At 44.2% G+C, this 27,390-nt stretch overlaps 1 protein-coding gene across 5 annotated transcripts; it reads right to left on the bottom strand.

The window, feature by feature from the left end:
• Positions 1-1,179: 1,179 nt before the first annotated feature.
• Positions 1,180-26,835, bottom strand: ptpn9a (protein tyrosine phosphatase non-receptor type 9a). Of its 5 annotated transcripts, none has more exons than XM_072698242.1 (14): positions 26,700-26,835; positions 25,753-25,845; positions 16,974-17,117; positions 13,703-13,792; positions 12,292-12,416; positions 12,035-12,140; positions 11,628-11,738; positions 9,674-9,990; positions 9,397-9,484; positions 8,872-8,941; positions 7,533-7,611; positions 7,042-7,192; positions 4,635-4,839; positions 1,180-3,109 (listed from the first exon to the last, which is right to left on the bottom strand). In XM_072698242.1, the coding sequence occupies exons 1-14, from the start codon at positions 26,772-26,774 to the stop codon at positions 2,931-2,933; spliced, it is 1,833 nt and encodes a 610-aa protein (XP_072554343.1). In that variant the 5' UTR covers positions 26,775-26,835; the 3' UTR covers positions 1,180-2,930. The 5 variants fall into 5 exon arrangements, with proteins under 5 accessions (XP_072554343.1, XP_023678582.1, XP_023678583.1 ...); XM_023822814.2 differs by lacking the exon at positions 26,700-26,835 and adding an exon at positions 26,114-26,394; XM_023822815.2 differs by lacking the exon at positions 26,700-26,835 and adding an exon at positions 26,244-26,394.
• Positions 26,836-27,390: the final 555 nt, after the last annotated feature.

Here is a 27,390-nt window from a genome sequence, read left to right as displayed (position 1 = left end):
GTGCAGGTCACTCCCACATGCCGGCCACCCGTCTGCTGTTGCCAGTGCAGTCTTTCATGCAGTGGTGTGCTGGGGCAATAGCATCAGTGCAGATGATGCCAAAAAGCTCAAACTGATCCAGAAATCCGGCTCAGTTCTAGGAGTCAGTCTGGATTCACTGGAGATAGTGGGGGAGGAGATACTACAGAACCCCACCCTCTGCGCGTAATCAGCACTTTCAGCTACAGACTGAGGCAGCTGTGCTGCTCCACGCAGTGCTACATAAGGTGGCCCCTACCTTTGGCCATTACAGTCTACAGCAAATCACCCTGTGGGGTGGGGGGTGACCGATCTGAATTGCTAAAACCACTTAGGAACATTCACAGAGCATCCATCCATCAACTTTAGCTTCAAAACATGCTTGGAGATGTATATAAGGACTGACCTTCGGACGAGTGATCAGATATCGGAACATATGATGCATGGAGATGGTCCCCTGTTGTCTTGGATAATAGAGAGGTCATCACTCTCCCTGCTTGACTGAGAAAATCAGGAAACTGATTCACAGGATGCTGTAAGCCACCCAAACTACTACCAAGTACTAGTGACTGGTTGGATCGAACCCCCTTGTCTGATGATTACATCTAAAGAATCCACTGCAAAATTGGGGTCAGCTCAGGTCCAAAGTGAACTGAGAAATAGATTCCAAATTTATCCTTTAATTATAATTGAATTGGCCTACAGCATAGAACACTGAAACCACAACTAAACAAAAAATACCATTTGAAGTTCATTTTGCAACCACCTTGCAAGTGGAATAAAGTCCAATGATATCCAATTTAAATGGCAGAAATGTGTGATTAGATAAATTCAGTAAATATAACCTTTTATAAATCTGAATGCTTGGTAACAGCTCATCACACATCAGAGAAAAATAATTCATACTTGACTTTGATTACACAAATAGATACTGAAATGTGAGTGAATGAATACATCTAATTGTATCTTCAGATGTTATTAAAAGGTAAGCCAAAGATCTCGCAGTAGTAATGCTGGTATTTGCACTGGGAAATATACTTCAGTTCATGCACGACAAAGTAGGGACTCGCTGAGGCATAACATCAAAGAACAAAATGTTTTGAAGATTTGGTAGAAGCCACCTTAAGAGTCATTTGAGACAGAAAAGGAACAAAACGAGTGTGAAGGGATAACTTTTCCATTTAATGAGTTTAAACCTTATTTTTCGACTTCTTTTGGGGATTAGACAGTTCAATGAGGACCTACTACTTAAATATTACTGACAAAACAAAGAACTTTGCCATAAAACAAAAACCATATAAAAATACAAGGGTAAATATAAAGCAAGTATATCAAATTTGATTGTTTCATAATGATCATACAGAAATATTAGTTATACCAGAAAATGTTAAAATATAAGTTAAGTAAAAATTAGAATGAAAACCCGTGAAGTAAATGATAAAATGGGATTTACTCAGTTTGTGCTGTAGATGAAATATGAGTGCAGAGGAGTCAAAGAAAAGTTCTGTGAGCTACAGAACTACAAGCAATTTGAATATGAATTCAGCAGCAGAATGTCAGGTAGGAATGACAGAATGGAATGCATTGCTGCCAAGAGCCAGAGAGAGATCCCAGGAGGTTTTAAATCTTTCGAAAAGGGACTGGACGGTCCCTCTGAAGACAGCCATCCACAGCTCCTCTGGCAGGAGAGGAAGACCCATAACCACAGCCTCGGTCACCTTGGTGAATGAGCAACTTCCTGATTCAGGGGAGGTGGTCTCAAAATAGCTGTACTAACAAACACAAATTCAAGATCAGTTGAATTCTATTGCTACAATGTTATTACCCCGGCAAGACACTGGTTACTTATTCACAAATCTATTTAAAAATATTTCAAAATTAAAAACAAGAGCAAACGAAATGGTCTTTATGGAAATGGGCTGGTCACAGAACTGTCGTGGAATGTGATCAGTGTGGGACAGAAGGCATTTTTGACATAATGCATTGAGTATGCACTGGTTACTGAAACCATTAAGCAATCTTTGGATAGGAAGCTTTTAAAAATACTTGGATTGTACTTATAACATTCAGGCCCTTATATATATAGCATTGGCTAGGCGGTGGACAGGAGAATGTGCTCACAAAACCATCTGCAAGGATTTACATACATAGATACATACATACAAAACAATACAGCTGCTTTACTCCCTCCTTCATTTCAGCATAGTTTTTCCCTGCTGTCGTCGGTGAAAATATCATGACACTGCTGATAAACAGAAAATCCTGACCCAGTTTTCCCTTGAATGCTTCCTGCATATTAAGCAGTCAACTATTTTACTGGGGGGAAAAAAAAAAAAGAGGTATCTTCACAAGTTCGGTCAGGTCTCCCCATTGGCCTGGAGCGGGCCACAACTAATCAGATCTTTAAGGTCTTGAAATGAAGTGCTAATTGCTGACAATTATCAGGACATTGTATCAGGGTATCAGGATAAAGCACCCAGCTAAAGACTCAATATTGACACATTATCCAGCAACAGCTTTGCAGGAACTGGAAAGCAACCCCCCGCTGAGATGATGTGAAGGTGCGTGTTTACCATGATAGAGACCAATTAGACTGCAATGAGTACCTTAAACACTTCAATAATTAGCTGTACAGTACTTCACAGAATACTCAGAATACTCGGACTATAATAATGGGGGGGGGGGGGGAAAGAGAGAGAGCCTAATGAAGTCTGGGTGTTCTCATTCAAGTGAAGGTCATGGACCTTTAACTGGTGGTCTTGTCACCAGCCCAACTGGGATCCAGAGAGGAAGGTCACCTTTCTGTATGCAGTCAGTTATGTTTTGTTCAGTTGGGGATCCCATCGGCACCGTCGCTGCTGGCCCGGCCGGATGCCCAGCCTCCCCTTAGTGCAGCGGCCTCACCGACTGCCTCAGAGCAGGTCCCGCCCCCGAGCGTGCTCCAGGATGGCAGAGTAACAGAAGTAGTACTGCTCTGCTGTCTGGATGCTGTAGGCCCGCTGTGTGCGCATGTGGTGGACCGTCTGCCAGATGTTCAGCGTGCCCACATCCTGCAGCTGGGACAGGCAGATGTCCAGGGCACACAGGGTCCCTGCAGGTGGGTGGGGGTAGAGGGCACAGGAGAGATGCTTAGACAAATGGGGGGGTTGTAAGTCTATAAAGGGCTGGTGGTCAGTCATAGAGACCTGAAAAAGTCAGAGACTTATCCCAGGACAAGGCATTGTGGGACTTTAGAGCCAAAGTTTCCACACTAAATTGATGCAAATCCAAATTACATTGAAATCCAAATCACATTAACAACTTCACAATACAAATCATAATCTGAACACTAATTAATCCTTTAAATCCTATCCATTTTTGAGCATTTTTCTATCCCTTTGACTTTACGCCTGTTACATTGTATGTACATGAGTCAGCCACATATGCTTTACGGTTTTGTTTTCAGGACATTCTGAACTGCTCAGATGTGCTATAATTTGAAGTGTAAATGCTGACACAGTCTTGATATCATCCTTTATATTAGGGAAAAACTATTTGCGCTTATTGAAATTTCTCAATTTTTAAGTCTCATTAATATAAAAATTTGCAGGCAGTACAAATATCTTATAAATGTTGAGATTAGAGTCTCTATGATGCGGGAATGCAGGGGCTTCATTGGGGACCTTTCTATGGCTTAGTACTGTGAAAGGATACATGGTTAGTGCCAGGCTGTAATGAATATCTCTGATTTTGCATCCATTTGGTAACTTGAAGTTATATGATAGACAGCAATACATGTTTTTTTTTTTATTATTTATTATTTTATAACATCTGAAAGAAACTGAAATAGAAAAATACTGCTTAGTTTATGATCCAGTGGATAAACACGGTTACAGCAGATGGCTTTTGAGTCTAATGCGGAATGTTTCTCTTTCTTGTTTTTCTGCCTATATACGCCATGACTGGCAAAGTGATATCTGAGAATGAAACTTAGTCGGCATTTTTGCCTCAAACAAACCGATGCTGTAGCATGTCATTGCGTTTATATATGGGAGGTGTTCCACTTACATGCCTTCTATTTCAACTGTTTTGACAGAGCATGTGAATAAATATTGCAAAAAATATAGATTTTTTCCCCCCCAGAAAGGTAGTGTGTGGATCATTGCAGAAGCTGTTTTCCATCTAATATGAATAATAGATGTTTTATGGTTTATTAGGGATATTTTGGTGGAAAATGTTTAAAATACATGCCTCATTGCACATAGGATTACTCTGGAATGCTTCAAAGCACAATGTTGCAACTTGGACGAACGGATTGAGTAAGTTCTGATTCTAACGACATGCGATTCATGCCTGTGTGTTATACATATCCAAAGTTAGGAGCCTGTGATCTATGGGTGCGAAAATTAACGCGTTTAGCTTTTGTCAGGTTCTAAGCGTTAAACTGAAATGGTAACATAAAACTTGGAAATCCATTTATATGTAAGACTACTATCAAAACCAAAATTAGAGTATTTTTAGAGAGATCCCCAGAGTACAACAGGGAGTACAACTACAATTCCTTAACCGCTACGCCACCTGCTGACCAAAACAAAGTGTTCTATGCAATGTGTGCAAATGCAGAGATTCTCCCATACCTGTCCTGCCAATCCCAGCACTACAGTGGACGACCATGGGCGGTCCTTCACTAAGGTTCCACCGTGATTGGGCGGCCTTGACAGCTGCCCTCTGCTGTCGCTTCACAGTGCCCAGGAAGTCGATGAGAGTGACGGCGGAGGTGGGAACACCGTAGTCCGGCCAGCTGAGGTACTGGAAGTGGGTGACTTGCCTCTGCTCACAGTTCTGGGTGAAGATAGAGTCACAAAGAGTGTTACGGTCACTCAAAGCCACCTCTGTCATCCTACATACAGTACCGTGCAAAGTCTTAGGCAGTTAGAGAAACTGATGCCTAAATGATGTTCATGTTGGTGTAAAACAGATTTTACCTGTCAAAGTGTGTTAGGTTAGCCATTTCAAAACCTCACTTATAGTATTTGCAGCAAAAGTGCAAAACACCAACATATTTTTTTACTTGACCATTAGCACACACACACTTTGGCTAATTAATACCTCATTGAGTCATTTAAATTATCTTAATTACTTGAGTTGGTCATGAAATGTAGCAAATACATGGAACGGCTGAGGTGCCTCTGAGGAGAGATTTAGGAACTGAAGTGGTTCTAGCTGTCCAATGATTTTTCTGGGGATAAATTGTTAGTTTTTATTGTGCTAATATTAATCTGCATATATTCTAATGTTAAATTGTGTGGGTATTTTTCTGCAGAAATGTAGACTTACTGTACAGATAAACAGCATTTTCTTTGACTGCCTAAGACTTCGACACAGTACTTTATGTCACCTACAAAATGTGTGTTATGTAGCCTGGTACATCATTATGTCTAATTAGTTCCAAAATGCCAGGAAGACCACAAACTTGTCCATATATTTTCCATAACTGCTTGGTTCAATTCAGCTTATTTTAATAAAGCTCATTTTCTAAAATAGTTGTCTCAGAGAGCTTTAGACAGAGATCTACAAACATGCACTGCATGCTGGACAAGCAGAAAGAGGCCAGAGGAGAGGAATACATGCACCTTTGGCTGCAACAGAAAGAGCAAAAACCTCTGGGGTCAACTGGCTGTCTGCCTTTCTTGGGCATGCTAACCATGCAGGTTCAGCTCAGATATCAGTAGGAAGGTAGTATTCTACTAGTACAATCCTGGTCTACAGTTGTCCAGTACTGGGTTGTGCGAGTCTGTCCCAGTCAGTACAGGGATTAGGCTGGGAATACAATGGATGGGATGCAAGTCCATCAAAAGGTATATACAGTCAAACTTCGTTACATCGTACCTCGGGGGACATTAAGAATTCGTACATTATAACCATAGTACATTGTAACCAAGTCCCTCAAAATGAATGATAGAACACAAAATGTATATATAAAAAAAAACTTTTATAAAACACCCCTCAAGTTGACACTATGACATACAGCTTGTGTAGTTTGAAGAATATAGTTCCTATTCTGAATAGGAACTATATTCTTCAAACTAGGTTAATATCAGTTACTCATAGACAGCCGACATAACGCAAAATCCACTGCCGGCCTATCGTTCAAATCGCCTTACTGTAACCTAATATCAAACCGAAATTATGCACCTGTATGATTCAATTGGCTGAAATAAATTTAGATACGTGTGTTAGACATCGGTCTTTTGTTAATTTCTTTCACTATATGTCACACAATTACCCCAATAACCACACAGTTTCAGAACTTAGTTCACGTCGGCAGTATAAGGCTGCCATGTATAATTCTGAATTATTTCCACCTTGTCGGTCAGCGAAATCAGTTTCCTTTTAGCAGGCATCTTGCTTGATATGCGGCAGCATGACACCATGCAAAACCATGAAAAAACGGGGGCTGCATGCAAGGAGTCCGGCCGGCGTGGAATGCTTCGTGAGGATAAGTTCATACAGTTAGGCGTTGCTAAGCGATGTAGATGGCCGGCAACAGCCGATTCTGAATTGTGCGCGCGCTCGGAAGATGAGGCTGTACGTTGTAACAAAGGTCAGTTTGCCTATTTTCCTCTGAAAATCATACGTTATATCGAACTTTACAGTGTAAAGGTGTACGTTCTAAGCGATACCGGCAAATGGAATAATGCATTACGCGAATTCGGGACATCGAAATTTGAACGTTGTATTGGTGTAAACGTTATAAACGGGGTACGTTGTAACGAGGTTCGACTGTAGTCACATACTATGGACATTTTAGATGTGCTAATTCACTTAACCAGGAAGGACCTGGAGGATCTGAGGCTATAGTGTGGCTCATCATGCCACCCTGATACACTCTTATATTCATTTAAAAAACCAGTTGCCTCAAAACATCCTATAAATGTCAGGTGTACCAGCACCTCCCATCCACTGGGTGGCACTCAACACGTTGCCATCAGCCTTGCAGTCACTCAATATGGCAGCAGAGTGCTTCTGGCGGCTAGCCCCTACCTCGGTGTTGTGCAGCTCCAGCGTGGTCTGATTGTAGTGGGAATGCCGGTCCACTCGCTGGTTTACGACGGCGATATGGCCATAGACCTCCTGGCCCCCCTCTTCTGGTGGCCAATACTGACCGCACTTATGGCGCCCCCCCTCTTCTGTTCTGTGGACCCGGAACACAGAAGCCCCACCCCCTCTTAGCAAGCGCTCTCAGTACCTTTTAAAAGTTACTTCCATGTTTATTTCGAACTAAGATAAGTATTAACCCATCCAGCAAACATCTAGTACTGTGTCATGTGTTAATACTGACCCATTTATGACCTTACTAACATGTAGAAACAATAACCTTACACACGGAACCTTAGATGGCTGTTAATGTTCAGGTGGACCTGTCACAGAGCATCTGGATGTGGTCAAAGTGCTAACTTTGAAGGTCAGTGACCTAGAGGACCCCTATGAGGAATGTTCTGACTGGAATTTGGTAAAGCCCAGAGGAATGGTACCTTGTCGTCATAACCATGACCAGAACATTCTGCTCCCAGACCATCCTCCAGAAATGGCTGTAAGTTTTCTCCAAAGGTCCTGCAGAAATGGGCAACAGCAGTTATTTTCCTCAAGAATCCCTGAAATGCTGTTTAAGTTACAAGGATAACCAAAATACAGATATACACGTTATTGAATTAGACTATATATTTCCCCTAGGAACAGGCTTTACACCAATGAACCAAAGCATTATGACCAGTAGTATTTGGCTTCCAGTAAAAACGTTCTGGGATATAGTAGTTGGCAAGCTAACATTCACAGTAGACATATTGAATGCGGGAGAAATGGCCAGGGATAAAGATCTGAGTGGCTTTGATAAGGGCCAAATGATTATGGTCAGTGCAGGTCAGAGCATATCTGAAACGTCAAGGCTCGTGGAGTGCTCACAGTAAGTCATGGTGAGCACCTACTGAAGGGCTACGGTGCCACAAATGGCAGATAATTTTGATAATGGTCATGGGAATAATGCGGCACTACACACAGTGCATGGAGACTCCGCTGTGCATGGGCTATGCAGCGGTGGATTTCACTTGCCGGTCCAGCGCTTCCCACAGGTGCTCGACACGTACCCGCATCCCCACTTGATGCGACAGAAAACGGGATTCATCGGAACGGGCGACCTTCCGATGTCTCAAGATCTAGTTCGGATGCTCGCGTGCCCATCGTGGGCGCTTTCGACGCTGTGCTGGGGTCAGCATGGGCAATCTGACACTCATACGCAGCAGGGCCCGACGCACTGTGTGCTGTGACACATTAGTCCTATAACCATCATCAAAATTATCTGCCATTTGTGCCACAGTAGCACTTTTGTTGGTTTGTAGTAGATGGGATAGCCTTCATTTATATTCCGTGTCTAGTCATAGCCACCAAATACCTGACGGCGGTTCATGGTTTTTCCCTCCTCAGACTGCTCTCAGTAGGGTCTCACCATAGCTGATCATAAGCGGCCCACAAGCCTTGCCGTTTTGGAGATGCTCTGACCCAGCGATCTGGCTATAATGACTTGGTCATTGTCAGTCACTTAGATCTTTATCCCAGCCCATTTCTTCTGCATTCATCATGTCAACTATGAGTACCAAATGTTAACTTACCATCAAATATATCCCAGACCTTGACATGCACCACCGTCACTAGACAATCAACATTATTCACTTCTTGTGGGGGAGGTCATAATGTTTTGATTTAATGTTTTGAGGCACTATTCCCCTGGTTCCAAATAAAAGCACCAAGACTCCAGCAGAGTTTAGGGAAGGCTGGACCCTGAAGGATGCTGCATTTAATGACTGCAGGTCTTCGTACCTTGAGTGCCGATGTAGGCATTTTTCTGCTTGTATCCGTCTATAAAGCTGGCATTAATGTAGTCAGAAATCTGAGGGGGGGGGGTGGGGAAACACAGCTGGTTACCACAGTAGCTACACAGACAGCTTTTCCAATTGCTAGTTTGCTGCGGCTGACGAATATAATAAGGGAACAGGACTGAACAAACAGCAAGACTGCTGAGCAAACAAAGAGCAAAGGTGAAAACGGGGGGGCCGTTCCAAAACTTCATTCTGTTCCCGGACTCCAAGGGGAAAACTGCCTGAGCATTGAGGCCGTCATACTGATTCTCCAGTAAAAAGGGTCACGTGACTGGAAAATGCGGATAAGATTGTGCTGGACAACACAGCGCAGCCTGTTTAAATTTACAAAGCTGTCCATGCCGTGTCTGCGCAGCTTTGTAGGTTTCTCTCTCAAGAGGTCAAGGGTGAATAAAATGCAAATTCATTCCCCAGAAACAATTCTTAACTCCTACTGTGAATCTTTCTTAGTTTGGGTGAGACGTACCTCTCCCATCCTTGGCTTCAAGTGGACTCGGGATTGGTCAAGACACAGGACATCCCCATAACGGTTCCTCTCCTGGTTCACAGGAGTCCTGCATGGACAAAAGCGTTTGGCTGCACTGAGAATGAACTCGGCTGCTAAACCAGTGGTTTGTAACCATTCACCTTCAGCTCTTCAATCCATTAAGTCTAATATAACTGCACACGTGATCACACCACACGACCATTTGTTAAACCCAGAGATGCTGTCTGAGGTCTTAGCGGTTAACACGTCCACTCACATGGCACAGTGGAAGGTTCCAGATGGCATCTCCTTTCGGATGTCCTTGTACTCCTGGTAGATGCCAACGCGTTGAACCCGGGCCACGTGAGCTGCCAGTTCGGCCAGGTTCATGGCATCAGAGCCAGGGGTGTGGATGGAGACGTTGCGTGGGGGCAAGCCCACCAGCTCGTCCACCGGGTCCACGCAGCCGTTCTGGCCTGCCAGCAGCTGCCGGTTCCAGCCACATGCGTCCAGGACCAGCAAGCCGCCCAAGTGTTGGGGCAGGCAATCCTGAGGTAGGTGCTGCCTGAGGTCGGCCATCTTTACCATTTGGACCTGCAGAGAGTCAAAGGGAGACGATGAGAACGGTTCAGGTTAAGGGGAGGCAGACGGCTCAGTGATAAAGCAAACTGAAGCGTATCCAGAATCTGACTACGTTGGGTCCGATTCTGCTGCTGTTCCTTTATGTAAGGAAATCTACCTCGAATATATAGTTATGTATGCAAAGCTGCTTTGAATGTTAACAAAACAACCACTTTAAGCAGGTCTTCGCTAACGGAAACAACTGCAAAACTAGGTCAAAATTGTATCATGGCCATTAATCAACTTCCTAGCTGGAGTACAGCTGTTTTCCCCCCTTCTTTTGGGGATTGGAGGTATAGATTTCATTCAGAGATGTCCCAGACTCGCTCACAGAACAGTGCAGGAAATGTACAACAGGACATCCTGGATGATGCCTTTGAATGCTGTTTGCCAACATATAGCTGAAAAAAGTTGAGTCTATCGATACAGGTTTATCCTGCAGCCTAAATGATTTTGCCATCAGGAGGAATGAAATACAACAATACAACAACCAATCCCTTTCATGCAATGACTTCCCAGGGGTCCAAACAACATGTGGACAGACATGAGCAGCCTTTTGATGGCACTATAATGGAAATCTAACCTGAAAGCGAGTGAAATGGATCTGCCTGACAGCAGGAGAGAAGCAGAAAAGGGCAAGCAGTTTGCACACAGCGCAGAGACTGTATGTACATACGTACACACACACACACACACACACACACACACACACACACACAGGTCTAGGTGGCTGGAGCAGCGTAAACAGAGCTTAAAGATGCCATTGGTGAGGAGAACACTATTACAATTGCTGATCCCAGTAGGGATATGGCAAATAAGTCAAACTGCAGTTTCACCCTGTTTTTGGATTCATCAATAGAGAGCATCTTAATTAGAAAACAGGAATAAAAAAGTAAAAAGATTATACCCTAAACCTTTACAAGAACCAGCGCCTGTATTTATAAAGCATCTCAGAATCAATCCTAGGAATCGTGCCAAGACTCTCACTAGGGTTTGTCCTGCCTCAGCGTAGGACGTGAGAAGTAAAGAGCTTCCTATGCCCACTCTCAGTTAGGAGGAGGTCGTCACGTTTGAGAGAAAAAGTGACGCGATGATCTCGCAACACCCAGAGTGAGCAAATGGCTTTAATGGCAGCATTTTGTAGTTCTCTTATGAAATCATGGTGACATTTTGTAGTTCTCTGGTGTTGCACAAATAATAATAAACAATGGTGAACTTTAATTTCGTCAGACCGTGCAAGATTCCTCCTTGTAGATTACGTCATTATATTTGTAACAAACAATATTCCATCTCTGTCAACCCGATATTTTATAAGCTCTGTGTTGTCTGCCATTCGCTGGAATGTGCGTGCTGATCTCCACCTGAAGGCCATTGTCTGGCAGCTTCTAGTGGCTTAGCACAGGTCTGGAGTTCTCCTAAATCCTGCTCAAGCCGGTAGTGCTACTCTTAAAGTGAGGACCAAAATCGTCGTCCCTTTAAGCCTTTTGGGGAACTTATGAGTGTTTTCCTACTATGAGACGTTTACAAATATGGGCATAGGTGTGATTAAGGGGGCTGTCCCCCACCCCCCACCCAGGCCAGGCCTCCTATTTCCCATCCCACCCACCCACCCTCTCTCTCAGCTTCTCCTTCAGCAGCAGGCTCAGCAGGTTGTATGGCACACGGAACCACACCGGTGCTCCCACGATGAACACCTTCTTCAGCCTGGCTGGGAACGCCCCCTGCAGGAAAGCAGGAGAAAGACACACCGGTGTGCATAGACTAGCCTAATGATGCTCTGATGACGTGTCGCGTCTGAGCTCACAGACATCCAAAGAAGATCCCGTCTGAAAAGTGTACACGTCATATACACAACGATCTTGTGTCTTCAAAACAAAAGTGATTTCAAATCGTTATTTGCAATTCCTTAATTACAGGTGACAGCAGTTGATATTAAAAATGAGATTAACGCCATCACAGAGCTTTTGGAGGAAACCATCCAGTGTTAGGTGAGTGATGTCGTAGGCATATCCCGAACCTTGAGGAGATTCAGTATCTTCTTGCTGAGGTCCAGCTCGAAGTTGGTGTAGCTAGAGCCAGCCATGTCGTAGATGAACACAAGGCCATTTCTCTGCGTCTCATAACTGAGAAAATCAAGAAGAGAGCGAGGACCCAATGAAGGTGCCACTTTCAGAAACGGACCCCCGACATCTGTGGGTGGGCCAGCAATCAAGCAGCTTGTAACTACACAGGTGAGACTAAGGGAAGAAGTACAGCGCCCCCCCAGTGGCGTACCTCTCCACAGCCCGGTCCAGCAGGTAGAAGAGGGCCTGCAGGACCACATGGTTTCCCAACTTGTTGGGGTGGTGCAGCTTGGCAGTGTAGAGGGCGATGGAGGCCCCGGCTGGGTCACGGGCGTCCTGAAAGTAGGGGGAAGATGGAGTTTCCTCAGAGGTCCCCATATCGTAACTGAGGTATTCGATGTTATTAGACAAACAAGTTAATCTTAAATTTTGTTTCAAACAGAGGCTCAAAAAACCTATTAGTAGGCAAAAGGCCTGCTTTTCTTTCATTCCTTTAACAGCAAAACACAAAATATTACTCTAGTACTCGTACAGTGTAACTCCTACAACCACCACTAGCCCTAGTTTTTCAAGACCGCCGCACTGCTGGTGTATTTAATTACACATTTTGCTTTGTGGATTTTGCCCAGGTATCTTGAAATTGCTTAGGACTCGAAAAGGGAGAACATGCCATTCCAATACTGTCCACACGGGGGAGCCCAGAGCAAACAAAACAAAAAAGGGAGAGGCAGCAGGCAGAAGGGAAGGCGGATTCAAGCCTCAATTTCATGAGTTTCAAGAGAAGAGAGATATAGGCGCCATTACACAGCATTTCAGGAGATCCAGCTGTTAAAATGCTGAGAGAGACATTACAGGCAGTCAGTCACGATAAAATGTCGTGGGGCACCGGGATTCAGAGGAATCGGCGAATAGGTTTCCTGCGGTCAGCAAGCTGACCAAGCCAGCAATACTGGCGTTTCACATCCCACTTTGCTAAGCAACAGTAACCAAAACATGCAGGAAAAAAAAAAAAAAAAAGAGAGAGAGAGAGAGAGAGAGAGAGAGAGAGAGAGAGAGAGAGAGAGAGAGAGAGAGAGAGAGAGAGAGAGAGAGAGAGAGAGAGAGAGAGAGAGAGAGAGAGAGAGAGAGAGAGAGAGAGAGAGAGAGAGAGAGCCCCCCCGCCCTTCCAAAAACCAGCATGAGTGCGATAAGCTTCAGTAGCCGAATTTCAAATGTTTACCAGGGTCACTTTGCTTGTGTGGGAACAGAGTCAGGCTGTTTCCCCTCTTAACTCACAGCTAAAAATACTTTTGACCGGATGTGAGGTTGGCTGATGAACCGTGTGAGACTGCTTTGTGTGTGTCAGCGTCACCATGGGGGGGCTTGGTGAGATCGGGCTACGGAGCACACAGTGCCGTTCGGCTCATCGCCTTGAAGCTTTACGCCCCTCCCTAAATTCCTGCGACCGATCCCCAGGCATCCCCACAGCCCATGACGACAGCAGGGCAGATGCCAGAGATGAAGATGAGACTCTGCTGGTTGCCGTGACAACACCCAGAGCTGGGAAGCCGCATCACTGCGTGTTGTGATGTATGTTTTTTTTTGCCCCAGCCTGTGTGTACCCCTCCCCATCCCACACTCACCAGCACAGTGAACTTCCCACTCAACAGCTCGGATCTCAGAGGCTCCTCCTGGGGCTGCAGCTTGATGATGCCCTCCTTGAGACGAGTCTCCTGGAACGTGCACATACAGGAAAATAAGCACAGGCCTTACTGCGCACAGCCTGAAAGGACGGCCGGTGTCGCCCCTACGGGCTTCGGCTTACAGTGTCGCCACCATCACCTTCGGCCGGATTCACCGGAGCCACCCTCCCGACCGAAAGTTTCGGCTGAAAGCCACCGACAAGCGATTATGTAACGTGATACGTAACACGAGCCACTTCACCTTGCCGCGACAGGGACGAAGAGGCCTGCGAGAGCTCGCACTAAGCTCCACGGGTTACCAGTGCCCGGGGTCGGGGGGGGGGGGTATCACTTTGCCAACTTCCATGCCCATTTTCAGCTGAAGTTTAAGGATGCATCTGGAAATGTGGAAGAGGCTGCTATTAAGCAGCTTCTGTGCTGAAGTGAACCACCTTAAACAGGCCACATCTGGATCACCATCGCTCTGCACTAGGACAGCCATTTCATAAAGCTGTCACAATTACTTGATTATTAAAAAGCAGTGGTTCAAATTTTCCTTCTCGAGTACTTGGCAATATGACGGAAGACAGAACATAGTGGATGAGGGTCCAAATAAAGAGTGATAGCATCAGTTGTTTGGAAGCACTTTGCATTGGTGAATGAGAATGCAGTTATCGGTCAGTATTATAGAGCAGAACTTGTATTTGCATTGCAGGCCTGCTGTGGTGATATTCATCTTGAAGACGACTTTCGGGTTTGACCGAGTCACCCCATAAGGCAGAGTTAGCCATAGATATGCGCCCTTTAGCTTTTCGGAGTACCCTACCCTGTCTCTGTCATCACTTTGACTTTATATCATTTTGTATAATTTACTTTATACTTCCTCTATGGCTAAATAATCAATGTTACAACAAAAGTTAGCCCTGTCACTTAGCTGTATTATCTTACATAATACGGTACATATTAAACATAAAATTATTTTTTGTGAACATATTGTGAATAGGGCTGAATGATATTTGAGTTGAAAATTAACTATACAGCCAAAGGAACTTATCTACCTATCAAAGTCTGTCAATTAAGTTGGTGATATTGCTGGTGTTCCAGCAGACACAAAGCAGTGCTGAGAAATCATTTGCTTTTGCTCAGTATCCTCTCTACGAAATACAAAATATTTCCATACAGCAGAAGACAAATGTCTTTCCATCACAGGTTCTTGTTTGCCTTTCTCCTCTTCGCTCGTTTATGTTTAAATTTCTCACAAACGAGCCAGATGATGTATGAGTGAGTCAAACAGCAAGGACGAGAATGATTATGAGTCTCAGAGAGCTCATGCAAAAGCGGTAAACTTTAGACATTTCTTTTCTAAACATACGCTAGATATTTTTGAAAAGGAACCATTCTTAAAATTTCCAAGCTTGCTAAATTTTGTTTCCTATGTCAGCAATACCAGCAAATTATCGCAGTCCTTGTCACGTGACAATTGCATGTGCATGATCATATGCATTCATATCAAGCCTAGCAGGGCAGCACAGTGGTGCAGTGTGGGGTGCTGTCACTGCACACTGCCGCTTTGTGTATGTGGGGTTACATGTTCACCCTGTGTGCCGTCTCCAGTTTCCACTGTCCAGAAACATGTAACGTAAATGAATTAGACTGCCTTAAATTGGTATGTGGGACCCTGCAATGGTTGGTTTGTTCTTGCCTTACATCAAATGCAATGTATTATACATTATAAACAATTACTCAATGGGTCGTCAGAATAAAATCAGTAGATTACTCCATTGCCCTACTATTTAAGCATCTGGTCAGGCTTCCCCTACAGTGGGTTATGAATACGATGAGCACAGGTGCATAGGAAGGCTTTAGTTTTCACATCTTGTTCTCCAACAGCTCACACATGCACAGGTGAGAACAAAGCTTGGGGCAGAGGGTCAGGCCTCCATTTGAGTGTTTCCCAATCCGATCCTGAGGGAAACACTGACAATCCACATATTACTGAGTGTTGGAGGGAGCAAAAATGTGAACTGTCTGTCAGGGAGCTGGGAAGGGAGCAAACATGTGATCTGCAAGTTGGGAAACACAGCTCTAATTACCCTAGAGCAGTTTTCAGGTTTAACGTCCAACAGTGACATGATCACTCCTCCAGCCACGGGATTTGAACCAATATCCTTCTTAGCATGGGCACGTTGCCTTACCATGCAGAGTCAAAGACTTTACTTGATAGAAATCATCTTCAAACCATCCGCAAAAGGGACATCAAACAAATTCTGAGTAACCTTTAAAGCAAGTGCACTGAGACTGAGGGCAATGTCTATGTTCTGGTGATGTACGAGCCCCACCGCAGTAAGTGAGCAGCTCTATGGCAGGAATCTGGTTATGAGTATTGGTCCAGAATCTTGCCAACACAGATTCCACAGTGGCTGAAGCAGATTCAGCACTGCTGTGAGTCATGTAAGTTGTAAATCTAATGAGTCCACATAAGGGAGAACAGGGGCTGTGGTTCCATCAAGACAGAAAAATTTTAAACTATCAGTACAGAAGAGAAATAGAACATAAGTGCTGACTGCACTGTCTGGGGAAAGATTTGCTTACCGGTATGCAAGCACAACAAAAAATGTGTTTACTTCAGAGCATAGAGCAGCAAATACAAAACTTACGTAACACATTTATGGAACTGTGCAAACAGGTGGGTCTTCGGCATCTGCTAAATAATAAAAAATAATGCTATAGTAGCATGTGCTAAGCTAACAGCTGTGATGCGAACTACTAATCCAGCAGTAAGGGATGCTAAGCTAACGTCCGCTAAGCCGCTAGCTCTCATGCTGCATGGCGATCGCATGGATCTGCCAGCCTGCCACCAGGCTCTCCAGTTTCTCCGCTGAGATCACTTCCTTTGCTGCTCAGAGCATAGGGCCGGGTTCCCAGGCATGTGAGAAGAATGCAGAACAGGAACCAGCGCTCGCATGGTCAGAGTGATAAGGCAGCGATCCCAGTGCAATGTGACGCATTTCGCAGAAGCCAGCAGGCTGCATCAGCCCTCCCACTTACACACTAACCAGCAGTAATATTATCCGAAAAGGGAGATAATTAACATACTATTTCTGTAAATAGAAGAAAAGGTGATCTTCAAGAAACCTTTGGAATATAGCTTTTGAATAGTACATATCATTGGTTTTCCAGGAACTGGGACATTATTTCGGCAATGAACATCTACTTCCACTCACATACTCACCCTATAGCTGTGGAAGAGCTCGATGGCTCGGAGGACGTCAAATTTTCGAGCCATGAGGAACTTGACAGCCACATTCCAGGACAAGGGAGAGACCCCATGCTGTGTGGTCCACTTATTGATCTCCTCCAGAAACTGCTTTGTGGCCTGAGGAAGCAGGGGGGGGGGGGGGGAACCACCACAATAAATATCCTGGGCTGGTTTTCAGTTATAAAAACAGATGGGATGCAAAGGAGACATCATGATTGTAACAATGTGGTAAAAAAAAGTACATGGAGAGATCAGGAGGTCTGTATATGAACGGCATGGTTAACGCTTCTGGATCACTGGCATACACCAGCTTTGGGGTTCATCCCAGAAGAACTTTCCCTCACGAAACAAAGAGCAGAAACATTCACTCTTAAAATAGCAAAATCCACCAACACAAGATGCTTATTGTCCAAGGCTGGTCTTTATATTTAAATGAAAGACCCCATCCATCTGGCAGAGTCACTTTTCTCTCCCCCCCCCCCCCGAAGGAGCTACTGTACAGATCCATCACGACTTAGACTTCAAAATTCAGGAATAGATTCTTATTATTTTTAAATCACTGCCACTTTAAACTTTGGCACCTTGTTTACTTGTATTTTACTGTGCTTTGCTTGTATATTGTATATATTGTATGCAATTGATCACTCATCATTGCTGTTTATTGCTCCTTATTATTATGCAATGTCTGCAGGGAGGTATGGAAGCAAGTTTCATTGAACTTGTACAAATGAGAGTAAAGGTTTTCGATCCTTGAATTTAACTGAAGCTGCTAAACTCCGAAACGCCTGCCAGCTCTTCGCCGTCACGACAGATTTAAAAGGGCGCTGCGTGGAAGGACAGCGTGCGAAGCTTCCAGGCTGCTCCGGAAGCCTCGCACGTCACTGCTCCCGGCCCCAGGGTCTCCTGGCAGCAAACACCACCTCCCCCCACTCCAATCCCAAAATGACCAGACAAATTCACAGTCTGCACTCTCCATCTTGTGTGACAGGTCACAAGCCTTCGATGATCACAAATGCAATAGGCTTTGTGGAAACCTATACCTTCTGAAGCTGGGACATGGTTCTCCATGCTTGCACTACATGGAGTGTCCTTTTGTAGGTGAGACAAGCTTCTCATTACAGAGTAGAATGTTCTGGGGCATGGTGGTTTGTTTAACACAGTGGAAGCCATTTTGAGCTAAAGGTTAACCGGATTTACGTTAAACATCCCTCATTCTGATGCATCGTGGCGTACATCAAATGATAACTAAACAGAAATGTAGAGAAGTCCTGACTGCAGCACATTCCCACATCCTCTAGGTCTGGAGACTTCACTTAAACAGGAACAAACTGTTTAGTGTATCTCTGCCCAGATATTTCAGCTATTTAAGCCAATAAAATAACCTGTTTTTTTTTTTTATAACTGTGGGTGTACCATCACTGCAGAAAACTTTAGAAGAATTTAGAAAGATTTAGAAATTTGGAAAGTCAGTTGCTACTTATATGCAAGAGGCCTTCTGCTTTCAAAATATGCCACATACAAAATGTATGTGTACATTAAATATATCAAGTGTTCCAAAGCAATTCAGGCGTGGCTTTGACCTGCATGGCCATATGTAGATGAACACACACACACACACACACACACACACACACACACACACGTTCTTCACAATTATACTCAGGTGTCATATAGACCTGAGAAGACTCCTCAAAGCTCTTGTGGCTGGAAAGGGTTACAAGAGGATTTCTAAAGACCTGAGCCTCCATCACTCTACAGATCAGGAAGGTCATTTATAAATCAGAGGGAATCACTGCCCTCCCAAGTTGGGAAGGTTAAAAAAGAAAATCAAAGTAAGCTGGGTTTACACACACAAAAAAAACAACAACTTAATTCAGTGAGAGGGGTGAGCCTGTTTGGCATGGAAAGTTTTGCGATGCCAGGTATTACTGCAGTCACCTCCAAGTGCAGGGAAAAAAAAGTGCCGCATGCAGTATTGAGCAGGCTCTGTTAACCTGCCCAAACACGTCATAACAGGGAATGTGAGAAGTCGTAATCACCTTGAAAATGATTCAGAAATGTGTTACATGATGTTATTTCACAGTGATTTGGGTTTGTATTTTTTTTTCCAGCGCCCACCACAAATTACCATGGTCTGACTGACCACCTGGGGGCACTTCACGTACGACACTGAGAACTCTCAGTTTAGACCATTTGTGAATAAAGACATGGATGTATTAAATATTTTGTGGGTTATCATTAAATAAGACAATCTTTATTTTGAAGAACAGATCACGTCAATTCGGCAGAATAGCCATGTCTGTGGGAGTGTGGGCTCTTGAGTGAGGCCCTTAACCCCCAGCTCCATGGACGCCGCTGCAGGTGGCTGACCTTCACTGCCAAGCTCCCTCTCACCTACAAGTGTGTCTGAGTGTCATAGAGCAAGATGGGGTTGGTGAAGAGAGAATATTCTAATGAAGTGTCACAATTCTTATTAATTCATCTAGAAATCCAGAAAATTCCAATGGGTTCACAAAATTTTTTCCTCACGACTTATCTACCATCCATCCATCACCCTCCGCTAGTCCGGGGTTCGGGTCGCGGGGGTAGCAGCTACAGTAGAGATACCCAGACCTTTCTCTCCCCAGCTACCTCTACCAGCTCCTCGGGGAGGACGCCGAGGCGTTCCCAGGCCAGCCGAGAGAGATAATCCCTCCAGCGAGTCCTGGGTCTGCCCCAGGGCCTCCTCCCTGTAGGACATACATGGAAAACCTCTCCGGGTAGCTGCCCAGGAGGCATCTACTACGGCTCCAAAATGTCTCAATGGATATTGGTACACACTTCCCCGATATTACTCTCTACCAGTGCCCAAGTACAGAAGATTTGACATTTCATTCATAGCTAAAATGATCAATCATTCATACAGGAAGCAGACTGAAATGGGATCCATTAGCTGAAACTGACAGAGGATGCTCTCAGCGAAAGTGTCCTTGGCCCCCGCAGTGTTACATCACCATGGTGGCCGGGGGGAGCGCTGGCCTTGAACAGGCTGCCTCACACACAGAAATACTTTACGGGTGTCTCTAAACCACCATCACAGAGTATATTATTAGCCAGACAGCGCCCTGTACATGAGGATGGTGCCGACAAGCGGAAAGGAGGCCTTGCCCTCTGACTCCCCTGCATCACGGCTCTGCAGTGTCTGCTGTATGCAAGCGGCAGGTCGGATCGAAGCAGGATGTGGGGAAGGATTGGTGAGCCTACACTGCAAAATGGCCGTGGGTGTTTGTCTAATAGTTATTAAACTGCGTGTGTGTGTGTGTGTGTGTGTGTGTGTGCGTGTGTGTGTGGGGGGGGGGGGGTCAGGCTTAGGTTAGTCCTCACTTCCTGCTCCCTTTAAATCTGCAGTTAGCCAGAATTTAGGAACAAAGCGGTGGCCTAAATTGCCTGGTTTCCATGATGCCTGTCCCGCACTGCCTCCTGAACCGGAGACACTGAACAGGAGCCAGCTGAAGATGAAACCCGGCGCCTCGGGAAGACAGCATCAGCAGCAATTAAAGTGTCAGTGTTCAAGGGGAGTTTAAGAGGATCACGAGCACGCTTCCTCCAAATAACTACAGAAAAAACGCCACCTGGACTGAAACAGATGGAGAACGTGCTCCTCGCAGACTTTAGGAAGCAAACACTCTTCACTGTATCATTCAAGAAAGCCATGAAATAGGAACAAAGACTAAATTGCAGAACGAATACTGAGATGGTCTATCAGTGTAGAAGGGGAAGAAGGAACTTCTTCTGAAATCCAAGGTGATTCTGTCGGCCAAGCTGAAAAGCGTAGTGAATTCCTTTTAACAAGCTGATTACTGGCACAACTTTTTAAAGACCGATTAAGAATTACAGAGAAGAGGCCCAACAGCAAGCATAAAAACACACTTCTGCTTAAGACTGTAGTTGCCTTGTCAGTGTACATCAACACAATCGCATCACAATTTGGGTCTTCATGATTTATAAGTAATATCAACAAGCAGCAACATGTGCTACCTCGGTTTAAATGATATATGATCGTTTCAAATTAATTCATAAACACAAGTCTCAAAATATTACTGCTTCTAAAAGACCGTTAGCAACCAGTCCTCAAATGTACACATACTATAAAATAAATGAGCTCCAATGGGCAATGTGATAAACAACCCAAGGACAGGAATTGTGTAGGTTTAAAAACATGTTAAAATAATAAAATAAAAGATGTTTGTAAAAACAGAAGTAATAAGTAAATAGGTTACGCAATTAAGAGAGATTCATAAACTGTGCAGTTTAATAGATATTTCCAGGCTTCTGGGTATAATCGTGGGAATCCCATTTCAGGTGAGGTGCAATGGACCATCTAGTGGTTTAAAAAGAAAAACCTACTTCAGATAAGCTTGTTGTAAGTTTTAAATCAGGAAAAACCTCCCCTACACTCTTATCCAAAATAAACATATCTGCTTCATGACTCGGCAGAACTGCACATTATAAAACTAGATTTTCATTAAATCAAGAGATTAAGCAAGCATGTATTACATCTGTCACATCCTTCAAATGAGGAGACGTTCTGAGAAATGGAAGGATATTTGGATGCAATTTTAGGGTTTGGGTAGAGGTCATCTATCCTTAAACCTACTTGGTCTCCTAACTCTACCAGCTGGAACCTTAAAGGTTCAGTTTGCATGTTAAACTTATGAATACCACTTAAGTGACTGCCATTGAGCAAGGGATTCTATTCCCAACAACAGTGTCACTATGTCTTCCAAAAGATCCAATCTTCACCACCAAAAAAATTTGTCTTACCGACACAACCATAAAAGAAAAAAGGCACAATTAAATTGAACTACTGAGCATTTAGAACAAATAGCCAAACTTCGTCATTCATTGTTTTAAAGGGGATCCAAAAGTTCCAGCAACACAAAACATAAAACATTACTCCACTCATCATTATTTAAAAAATGTGAAATCAGTCTAGATTTTATATATATATATACATATATACATACATACACACACACGCATATACATACATACACATATACATACACACATACATACAAAAAATATTATTTTACCTAAAAAAAAAAAAAGCTCTTTCTGAGAAAGGCAGCTTTGCCAACAAACCGTGAACCCTGGTACCTCCACTGAGGTGATTATGTCACTTTTGTGGTTCCATTTATCTCTGATGTCATCTCCTGCTCCAGGAATCAAAGCTTTTTCCACCAGAAACAGGAGATTGTGTCTTTCCAGTCCTTCATGCATCACACAATGTTTGTTTTCCTCCCTTAAGAGAAGATGCCAAGGTCCACAGTCATGTCATGAGAGTTCAGTAGTAGAAGAGACTAAAGTTCTCAATCTGAGAATTAAAACAAAAATCTTTCAACTGACAGAAAAACCAAATTGGATACACTGTAGAGGATGGTCACCCATAAATTCTGACATAAGGTCAGGGCCATTATGTTTCCAAGTCAAAAATCACTTTTGGATGTCAAATCCCATGATTTTCCTCTTGTAAACAGTGACTTGTGATCATTACCCATCTCAAGCAGATGTATAAACCATTGCTGTATGCCATTATGAACACCTTTGCACTGGGAAGTGTGCCAATCATTACTTTCCCTAAGAGTGCTTAATCTCATTTACAGAAATCTTTAACGACAAAACAGCTAAAACGTTATGACCCACATTTGGAACTCCTACAAAAATTATACATTGTTCGACAGCTATGTTTAGTAAATGCCCCAGATTTCACGCGACCCAAGCCTGCCCGTTCCCTTCAGCCTCGCGTGGGTTTTCCATCCACGATGCAAAAATACACAGTTTCCCCCGCAAGTGATGAAACACTGGCTATGAAACCTGCCCACAACAGACAGTGCACCCCCCAGACCTCTGCAGCAGGTCCAGGGCAGGCCCCAAATCACCAAAACACTTCCAAGTGCTTATGTTAAATCGCACGGGTTAATTTTTTAATGTGGGTATACACAGGTGAGCTGAATCTTACCCAGTGCACCCATGGGTCCAGCCCCCCCATTTCAAACTGTGTTTTGCACTTTAAGTATTGTGTAAACCCTCCCTTTGCCACTGTTTGCACGTTGCGCTGTATACCTCAATATGAATGCTATGTCAAAGCCCAGTTGACTTGACATAACTTGATTCCTTGGTACTGTTTTTATATTTTTCTTTTGCATGTGATCCTCTTGACAAAATATTTGCAAAATGTGAGATTAGGACCAATTTGCTTAGAGTTAAGTTCTAAAATACTAAGAACCGACACAGAGATACAGGTACCAGCATAAATGCAGGCACATGTGGGCAATTGCAATAACAGGTTAATCTGAGGCCCAGAGTCTACATTTGGCTTCTTGCTGCAATCTCACCTCATTAGCATGATTAGAAACACAGATGACATGCTGATACAATCACCTACTTCTGCTACCCAGAGCTGTTCCTGGAAGTCAAATCTCAGAGGAAGGAAAAAAAAAATACAATTTTTTCAAAAATGAAGACTCAATTAAAAGGGAGAGAGAAAACACAAACCCCCAAAGTCTAGTCATGTTTTTACCAGATGAAGAGATTACCGATAAAGCCGGAAATTAATACAGATAATGTTCTTGTGAAAAAAAAATCCCTTTTCTTCTTTTCTCTCTTCGTCATTCAAAAGCATTGTTCTTGTGCTGCCCCACGGCTCGACAATAACACCCGAAGCTGTGGGCGGTTCTTGTAAAGAACCGTCTCTTGAAAAAGTTGGGGGAAATTAAAGGATGCGGGGCAGCCTGTGCACAGGCCTCTGCTGCTGCACTTAACGCACATCTCAGCTAAACATCTTAACGCTAAAGCCAGTCAGCCCAGCTCCAGAGCATGCCAGTTCAATTATGGCGATGTTTACACAGATGTACAAGGTGTGTCATACATCATTCTAACACTGGATGTGAAATCAGGACACTAACGGACATAGGATTAGCTTCAGACAATATTAATGACAAAAGCCTGGGCATCACACTATAATAATCTTCAAACCCTTCATTTTAAGCTACGAGTGGAACATCCGCAGAAGCATCTGGACAAGGGAGCCTCTTGTATTTGAAAACAAAGGTCCCTAGCATGCAGTAAATGCTTCGAAGAGTCTCCTGAGCACTGAATCCTACTGTGCTGGTGAGTCCCTAGGTGGGTGGTAGGGGGGACTCAACCTCCGGACATAGATGGGCCATGATCCAATTACCAGAGGCAGCCTTGAACAGAAGCAAAGTGCCAGCACAGGGCTGCTATCCAGATGGGAGGGAAAGGGGGCGGGGGTTACGTGCTAATCCATTTTAAAATAAAAAGACGTTACCACAATAATAATAATAAAAAAAAGAACTTCACCAGCTGGGTGGGTGATAACTACTGACTAGAATTTTTAAACATCCTTGCATCCATGGTAACATTTGAAAAAGTACCAAATCACACAGGCAAACTAAATTAATGGTGCCAACCAGAGGAAGTCACAACACAAGACATTTCCTGCCAAACATGTTAACGTCAGTGACCCAGCGTTAACCTCCGCTTCATTTCTTCATTACGTCCACCAAACAGCTCGCTGCTACTCCTTAATCTAGCCGTTTCCTAAATGTGCACAGGACAAAGTTAATGCTTTTGTGCAAAATGGCACGTTATGTTCTTTGACTGCATCAATTACTTTCCAGCAGCATCTATGCAAGAGTTCAGTGTGTCGTTTTCAGACCTCCTACTTCGATCCCTTCTGGAAAATAACAGGAAAGCAGCTGTGACACTAAAACGGCGCCACATGATCGCACCGTTATGGGAGGAAACAGCGCGACTCAATGCATTTTGTTACCCGGTCCAGTTGGACACGCCATGCGTGTCAAATCAGACCTGATCGGCCGTGACAGTCCGGTCCACCTGGCCTCAAAGCACCCGAATAGGTGCAGTAAAATTGCGAATGTCCAATCTGACAGATGAGAGTTGCTTCCGATTATATGGCAGCAGGGCCACGACTTCCTGTTGGACACTACGGCTGTGCCACTAACCGCATCCTCCCAGTCCGGAACAAACTACCTGCAGCCACGTGACCGGTGTGTCACCACGGCCACACGTGGCCCTCGTCCCCGCGCAAGCGTGGACAATAAATTAGAAATTTAATGGATACAATGGCTCTGAAAATACCTAACGTACAATACCGACCCTGTGGATAACTCATCGAAAGCAAAACTGATGCAAACCATCCAGCTAGCCATCAGCCAGACGGAAAACGACGTGTCCGGCAATGAAAGCGTTAAATGAGATCGCCCCTCCAGCCAAGAAATTAAAGGGACCAAACATTCCTTAAATGGCGGAGGTACTTTTTTTTCGTTACTGTTACTTGAATTTACAGATATTCCCCCACTCTCTCGTTAACGGAAATTTAGTTGCGAAACCACGGTACAAAATGTTTGCTTTATGTTACGGGCAGCGCAACTGGAGCAAAGAAAAACTTTCTCCCTATTGATATTCCCTTAACCCACTGCTTATAAGCGTATGGTGGGAGGAATCAGCGGCCCTGTACGTCTGAAAAACCAAGAAGCAACACTTAATGAAGAGGACATTATGCCGCGATTATTTAATCATATGCCAACTTTTAAGGAATATTTCCCCGTGTTTGCAACGAATATATTTTACCGTGTTATTTAATCGGCTTTTTCTTGTCCATTCCCCTGTATTAGCGCGAGCAAGACAGATCTTTCACATGTTCAGGAAGACACATTTAACACATTACCTGCTCCTCCTCTGCCGACAAACAGGCGGCCATTCCCCACGTCCGTGTCTGTCTTGTCGATTCGGTTATCCTCACAAATGGCCAGTCGAGATCCTTCAAGGTTTAAGTAATAAGACGCCGTTTTACACAACCAGATATAATCGACAGTCGCGTGCGTTTAACCACGGATCACGTAATCGTGCATGGCAGCCACGATAGTCAACCAGTCAGATAAAAAAATACACACAACCAGCGCGCTATGAAGTAATTAGTATATTTTGGCTTTTAGCTATGGGCACTTTTCCCAAAATTAAGAGAATCACTACAACGATTCGGCTTCATTAAAAAAAAAAAGGCATGTGCATCTAAAAAACAGGCTAACTTAGTTATATGCGATGGAGATCGGCGACCGAGATGGCGAGAATCATGTTCTTCCGACGACCCTAATTAATCATTTTAGAGGTATGTTAGTTAAAAAGTACGGCGCTGCCGAGTCCCGGCGTCACACGCACTGGGAACCGGACCTCACTGAGCCCCCGATGTCCCCCTGCTGGTTACACTAGCAGCCCGGGCGGCGCGAGCTCCCCCTCCATTCATAAAAACGCAAAAAAAAAGAAGGCGCGTCACAGTCTCCGTAACGCGCTCGCGGCCCCCGCGCGCGCAGCGTCGCTCTATTTACATAAGTTAAGGAGTAGAATGTCACCGGCGATGCTTGAAGTTAATTACTCTCCACCCCCATTTTCATCGGTAAATGAGCCCCCTCCACCCCGCATCTCGTCACCGTGCCTGCGCTTTCCCCAAGCCTTCCAGAGTTTTTGTACACTTTCTCGGCAATAAAATATAAAATAAGTACTCATATTCCAATGTTAAAGTTTTCTGATGGTGCGTGACTGGTTCTGATGGTTGGGATTTTGCCATTGATCGGAAGGTTGCAGGTTCAAATGCTATAATCGGCAGAGTGAATTCACCATTAGGCCCTTGAGCACGACCCTTAAGGTCAGTTGCTCCAGGGACTGGCTGACCCTGCTTTCTCGGTTGTGCATTGCTTAAAAAAAACAGCCCCACCCCACTAGTAGAGTGGTACACTATGTATGGCGAAGTCCCTGGTTAAGATTATTCAACCACTGTTTTGTCAGCTACAGTTGCAACCTATATATCAGTTTTAATCTTACACATAGGAACAGCTAGAAGGTGCATCATGTCATCTGCTTTTCCCCCATTTACTGGAAACTACGTCTTATAGTGAGACACCATATCCCATTTTCCCTGGAAGGGCCCCCATCAAAGATATTTTTCTCTCCATCACAGGGGCACTACACCATGTTTGCTGACTTGCAAGGGCACTTCATGAGGAATTTCTACACGAAAGGCACCCAGGGGGAACCTCAAATGTACACAGCCGTAAGGGCACCTTATATGACATCGCATCACGTTTTCTCCAATGGAGAGGCATCGATTAGGACAATTCCCCACATTGTCACACATGGACTGCCCCACTAGAAAGGCACCTATTTGGACACTTAGTCATGTAGGCGTGGTAGAGAGGCCAATTCATAACAGCACCCTTTTACATTGGAAGGGCACGATACAAAGCAATGCATCCCACTTCCTCCACTAGAAGGGCACTCAACGTCACATTTCCTTCCTGATCCCGAGATG

This window comes from Paramormyrops kingsleyae, chromosome 13, assembly GCF_048594095.1.
Source record: "Paramormyrops kingsleyae isolate MSU_618 chromosome 13, PKINGS_0.4, whole genome shotgun sequence".
Lineage (NCBI taxonomy): Eukaryota > Metazoa > Chordata > Actinopteri > Osteoglossiformes > Mormyridae > Paramormyrops > Paramormyrops kingsleyae.
This window is presented reverse-complemented; position numbering and strand designations above follow the sequence as displayed.